Source organism: Agrilus planipennis, unplaced genomic scaffold (assembly GCF_000699045.2).
Source record: "Agrilus planipennis isolate EAB-ADULT unplaced genomic scaffold, Apla_2.0 scaffold303, whole genome shotgun sequence".
Classification (NCBI taxonomy): Eukaryota; Metazoa; Arthropoda; class Insecta; order Coleoptera; family Buprestidae; genus Agrilus; species Agrilus planipennis.
Genome location: NW_020439014.1, coordinates 249,086 through 255,454, shown reverse-complemented (window position 1 = coordinate 255,454; position 6,369 = coordinate 249,086). Strand labels below are relative to the sequence as shown.

Genomic DNA, 6,369 nt, shown 5'->3' with positions numbered 1-6,369 from the left:
GAATGTCCTTTGTATTTTATTAATGAATCAAATAAAATATATGTATTTGAAATGTTAAAATTATTTCTTATAGTTTGCTTAATCATTATTTAATTTATTGCAAGAGAGAATAATGGGATTTATTACAACTTATTTGTTTTTACCCACAAATATATGAAAATTGATTACATGAAAAAATTCGCACAAAAACGAAAGAAAAAAGATTTTTTCTTAAATATTTTCTAATTTCTTTTCTAATCTTTAATTAAAAAATAAACATCTCATGACAAAGAAACGTTTCTTAAGTATATCTTATTAAGATATGTATTGATATTGCACTAATTAAAATAGAAAGATAGAAAGTTTGGAATTTTTTCTTTATTGAACTGATCCTGTCCTTCTTAACGAGTGGCGAGCTTCTTCAAAGGTCCTTCCATCTCCAATGACGACTGGTGACTTCTCCTACGGAAGTTGTATTTATGGCGAGTCAGGACAGCATCAATTTTCATTTGTTTGTTTCTTTAATTAATCTTTTGGGGCCATCAGGAGCTGATCTTGATTTTAAGAAGAAATGGTTGACAAAAACTGTTGCCTTTTTTTCTTAAATCGAGACTGTCTGAAGTTCTTCAAACAACGTTTTTAGTTTTGTTTTACACAAGATATTTTTATCGCTACAATTGATAAATTCTAACAAAACATCTTTATGTAAATATAGAAGTTCGGTTGTTCTGATCCTGAAAGGGGGGGGAGGGTCCCAGGCCCGAACATTTCATGAGATATTTCCTTGAAAATGCTGTAATTTTTTCTGTTGTTCTACATATTTTCCATTATTAGAGCATATGAACGTTAAAAAAAGCATTTTTTCTATTCCTTTTGATTTCGATTACGATATACCACGTAGGTACAATGTAAATTATTAATCGAATTGAAGAGGGCTAATTATGCTCGCAACTACATATAATTAACACACCTGTTTATTTGCAATTTTTTATTATAAAAATGCAATATAATTTTTACAATAAAAATTTTGTAACTAAAGATCTTTTGTTTGTTATAACGTAAGTCATTAAGATGAACTGCTTGTAATTCATTAGNCGTCTTATATAGATTTATACTATGTTTTTTGCATCATGCTTTTTTTTGTTAACACTATTTATATCTGCATATTATTTTAGGTTCACATGCATTTAAGATTGATCGCGAGTTTCATAAGGAGTTCTGTGCGCCAGTATTCTACATTTTTCACTACAAGAAAAACGAATTCATTGCGAATAAATAGTTTCCAAACGGCTAGAATAACTTCTGAAAGGATAATGACCGAATTACCCATGGGAAAATCCTTGAGTGATATTCTTCAACGTCTTGAAGACTTTGCACCTCTAAGTTACGCGGAGAGTTGGGATAATGTGGGATTACTAGTTGATCCGATGGAAAATAAGCTAATCCAGAGAATACTACTAACCAACGATCTCACCGAAAACGTTGTTGAAGAAGCAGTTACCATTGATGCTGGTCTTATAGTAACTTACCATCCTAATATTTTTCGTCCTCTGAAGACCGTCATATCGACGTAAATATAATTCCTAATAATTCAATGATTCCTTTTAGCATTTAAGGTAATGTATGTATTGGAGGAACGAATAGTAGTTTTGAAACACTTCGTCTAATCGTAAATGTTATACCATTCTAATGCTTAACATGATATCCAAAGAAATAGTTAAAGGAGGAAGCAGGAAAATAGCGGACTTTAAGGGGCTATTCGAAGCACCTTTTTGTTTGTTTATTACGCAGTAAAAATTATGATAATGCCTTTTATAGTTTTGTGAATATTTACGACAGATACTTGAATCATTTTTCGAATTAGTTAGTTGCCTAATTGTTTTATCACAATACCTACTTCAACTTGGTAATTCAAAATTAATCCTAGTTTATTAAATCTATTTATTTCAAGATTCTCTATAGAGAGTTGATTTTTGCCCTTTATTGCATAAAGAAAAATTGTTTCTAAAATATCGTTAAAAGAGTGCCCCTCGTGAGTAACATGACTAGCAAATGCTGAATCAGTTTTGTTCTTTGAATAACTATTTTTATGCTCTAAAATGCGTTTTTTAAAATTTCTGCGGGTTTGTCCAATATAAACATTAAGGCAAGACCCATAAGTTAGTTTATAAAATCTTAAGAGTTTCTTTAATCGTATTTAAACATATTTTCATCATGCAAAGGTAGAAATAATTAAATTTTTTATAATCGTTTACTTAAAACTGTTATTTATTACTAACAAATCGCTTAGTATTAAATTATAGAAAAGGACGAAGAAAATGGATAATTCATATCATTCTGAATGAGAGTTATGCAAACTGAAAATTTATTCGTACCCGCTTACTTATGTATGTATAACATTAGGCCTCCACAACACTTTACTTATCTTCATGGGTTTAATTGTGTCATGTGATGCTGAAGAAAAATTAGAAAATTAACTCAAAACATGGTAATCTGTGAAAATATTGAAGTTATAAGCAATTATAGCGATATAATTCGTAAGCGCTGATGGCCAGCAAATGACATCAAATAAAGAACGAAAAAAGGGCGTTTTTGTAGAAAATTTAGCTAGGTAATTGATGGAAATACTGACGGAAAGTACTTGAGCTAATTCTGTCACGAAAACTCGAAGTTAACAGGTATTAATAACTATATTGCGTCACTAAAAGATAACATCCTGTTAAACAGATAAAACGCGAAAAAAAATAAAGCGGAAATAATTAGAAGAAATTCCTGGACTGTCCTGAAATAATAGGTATTGGGGGTGTTTCAGATGGCTTTAAGGTCTTTCACTTTCCATCTTACACTATTTTTGTGAATTCTTTGTATGCTTCTTAAATACCTACCTTAATATTTTGGACGCTTTACTTTTACTTTTTAATTATTAAAAATCATCGAATGTTCATTTGAAACAGAATTTTTATGTTCCTCCCGACTACATTTAATAATTTTTTGTTTTCGATAACCCTCATTCAGATTTGCCTTTTTAAAGGAAGAAAGCTTTGTATATATGTTTTAAACCATATATGTATATACGTAGGTATTTTATTTTAAAAAATACAGATATCTAAAAATACTTAAACGTTATAATTTTTCAATTATATTTGCAAATTTATTCATATATTCATAAACTGCTCGGAAAGAATTAATTTAAAAATCGGAAACGCTACTTATTTTACTACCAATCGGATTTTTTATAATTCTAAAAATAATCTTTTTTTAGAATTAATTGGGTTATTTAAAATTTTAATTCCAATTTGGTATCAGCAGATTTTTGTCACCATTGTTTTTGCGTACAAAAGCAGATAAGTTATTACAATAGGTATACACCGTAGCGGAAATAACGACTATATAAATTACGTAAATTTATCAGATAATCTTTCCACAACGATCAGTGGCGAATCTAGGGGGGAGGCTATGGGGCTTTCATACTATTTTCATTGATACGTGTCTAAAATTTAAATCCTAATTTAGACTTCTAATAACACATTTCATTTATTTATTACAATTTTCATGTCACGGCGATAGAATTTCTTCGTGAGCACGGCCTTCCCAGATAAAGATTCTGCATTTGCCACTGACAACAATTCAATTATCATCATAAAAACATTGATCAATTATAATTATAGTATCATAGATATTTCATTAATAACAGATAAATGATGCCTTTTTTATTTTTCAGAAATCTAAACTATATGCTAAAAAATGACTTACAAAATCATTAAATTTTTAATTTTTATTTTTTTCAATTTTGGAGATGAACATACAAAAATCGTAGTCATATTGATAATATAAGATATTAGAATTAATAATATATCAAACGCTGTATTTGTTTCAAATGATTGCTTATTCATTTGAAAAAAGCCAGAATAATAATGGAAAATGAAATAATTCAATTCTCTTTTGTAGAATAGTTCGGAAAATATACGTAGTTGGTTTATTTAATATGACTGCACATAAAGATAAAATATTTCTTTATCTATCAAAGTAATTTTTACATGCAACAGTTGTAATTTACGTATGTTTATCTACTAAACTTACAGTTGCAAAGTTCATGATTGACGATAAGATTTTTAAATAATGACTAGGTTACAGAATACTTCGAAAATCAGCAAAAAAGATTGTATTATTTTAAAAAGAAGTACCTACTACTGGGTAGGTAAAATCAGTTAGTCAGAATGCACTTTTGTTGATGTAAGCAGAAACAAGTATCTAGGTGAATTTTCAGCGAAATCATCGCTGCTGCATAATTAATTATTTTAATTACCAATTATTCCGTGATTATTAGGCTAATAGATTAAAATGTATAGTTCATTTTTCTTTAGTTTAACAATTTTATTTAATTTAAATCATAAAAATGTTTTAGTGATTGGAAGCAGCGTATTGTAATAAATTGCATCAAAAACAAGATCGCTGTATTTTCTCCCCATACAAGTTGGGATTGCGTAAAAGGGGGAGTCAATGACTGGTTAGCAAGTGCATTTTCTTTATCAAAATCAATTCCACTAACTCCAAAAGAAAATAATGCAGAAGAAGGAGCTGGAAGATTTTGTACTCTTCAGAAACCCATTACTATTGAAGCAGCAATAGCAAACATAAAATCGCTTACAGGATTATCACACTTACGATTGGCGTTGGCTAAAAATAAAACTGAACGTAAGATTAGTAATTGTTTTAACTTATGTCATTTACTATTAAATCAAGACGTTTTTTTTTGACATTAGGAAGTGAAATAAGTAGCATAGCTTTGTGCGCTGGATCTGGAAGTTCAGTTTTGTCTGGAGTTCAGGCAGATTTATATCTAACAGGTGAAATGTTACATCACGACATTTTAGATGCAACGCAACGAGGAATTTCTGTAATACTTTGTAATCACAGCGACTCGGAAAGAGGATTTTTAAAGCAATTTCAAGTAAAACTTCAAAATGAGATACTAAATGGCGATGTCCATGTTGCAGTTTCTAAAGTTGATCGTGATCCACTACAAACCATCTAATAAAATACGATATTTGTTCACTGTAGAATTTTTTCTTTTTTATAATTTGCATTTCCTCATTCAATGAAGGTTTTTAGAAACTGCAAATTTATTTTTATACCTTTATTAAAATGCTATAAATCATTATCGTTTGTTTATACTTAACATATAAACTGCACAAAAAGTAATATAAAATTAAAATATTCGATTGGTTTGACAGTTGCAAAGTAGGGTGTTTTTATTTATCGTATGTATGTAAAACTAAATAAATTTATAAATTGGGTTCGCGGTAGATTAGCATTAGAAATTTTCTAAGAGAAAAAGCAACACAATGATTTAAATAATCATTTTTAGTTCGATAAACAGGTCTAGCCAGTGACAGTTAGAGGCAGAAACGGGAGTTAGGAGGGGTAGAGGTAGATCTAGATTAGATTACTATGCGCAAATAGTTAAGGATGTGGGATGTTCTAGTTTTAGGGAAATGCGAAGATTAGCTCAGGATAGGAAGGAGTGGAGGTGCGTGTCCATCCATTCTTAGTACTGACGACCTTATGATGATGATTAAACTGCAGAGAAAAGCAGGAAATACAAAAACAACTGTGACTTATCACACCGTAAATAGCAACAAACAGAAGATACCAGTGCAACTTAACTTAACCCATCCTAACGTAGATACAATACAAGATAAACGAGTCAATTATTAGTAGAATAAAGATTCGGTCTATAGGGCCGTAGTCCAAGTGAAATATTCTGTTCAGACGTTTCGTCGGCTACTGCGGCTGACATCTTCAGTGATAGTGCTGCGTTGACAACCAGTCGCTGTCGAGATATAATCTACGTCTGGACAGAACAGTTCACTTGGACCACGGCTAGGGTTGCCACCCGTACTTTATTATAAAGCATTGTACTCTACTTCGACTGTGCGTACGTTATACTTTACAAGACACAAAGTACGCAAAAATACTTTATTTAAGGCCCTAAGTAAACATCGTAATTTTGTAAGCGATTATTTGAAATTCAGAGTATTTTTACATCAATAATATTGCACAGAAAAATGACAAGACATATTTACAGAACAACCTGATTTCCCAAATCTGTTCAAAGTAGTGTCACTTTGGTTCCGGCCACTTCAGCATTTACGGAAAGAGTATTCTCTGTTATGAACGCAAAGTGGCGGGACGACAAGAATAAAGCTTCATTAAAACTAATTAAAAATGAACTTTTAGTTTACTTAAATCTTTGTTTGCCATGTTTAGAGGCTATTAATGTATTTAAGAGCGACATCGATTTGTTACTGGCTGCTAGGTGTAACAAAAAATATGTTTTTAAAAACAAAAAATAAAATACTTTATTTTTATGCTGAGTACTTTTTTTTT

The 6,369-nt window shown here is 30.3% G+C and overlaps 2 protein-coding genes across 2 annotated transcripts in view; both read left to right on the top strand.

Annotated features, from left to right (window-relative positions):
* Window positions 1–5,140, top strand: part of LOC108742013 (probable cytosolic iron-sulfur protein assembly protein Ciao1) — a 6,775-nt gene extending 1,635 nt beyond the window's left edge. Inside the window, exons 3-5 of the mRNA XM_018477017.2 lie at window positions 1,155–1,549; window positions 4,385–4,674; window positions 4,743–5,140. Coding sequence (XP_018332519.1) covers window positions 1,161–1,549; window positions 4,385–4,674; window positions 4,743–5,014 — 951 coding nt within the window. The 5' untranslated portion in view covers window positions 1,155–1,160 and the 3' untranslated portion in view covers window positions 5,015–5,140. The remainder of the gene's footprint in view (window positions 1–1,154; window positions 1,550–4,384; window positions 4,675–4,742) is intronic.
* Window positions 4,756–6,369, top strand: part of LOC108742012 (peroxisomal acyl-coenzyme A oxidase 3) — a 24,261-nt gene continuing 22,647 nt past the window's right edge. The window contains exon 1 of the mRNA XM_018477014.2: window positions 4,756–4,826. The gene's annotated coding sequence lies outside the window, so the exon portion shown is untranslated. The remainder of the gene's footprint in view (window positions 4,827–6,369) is intronic.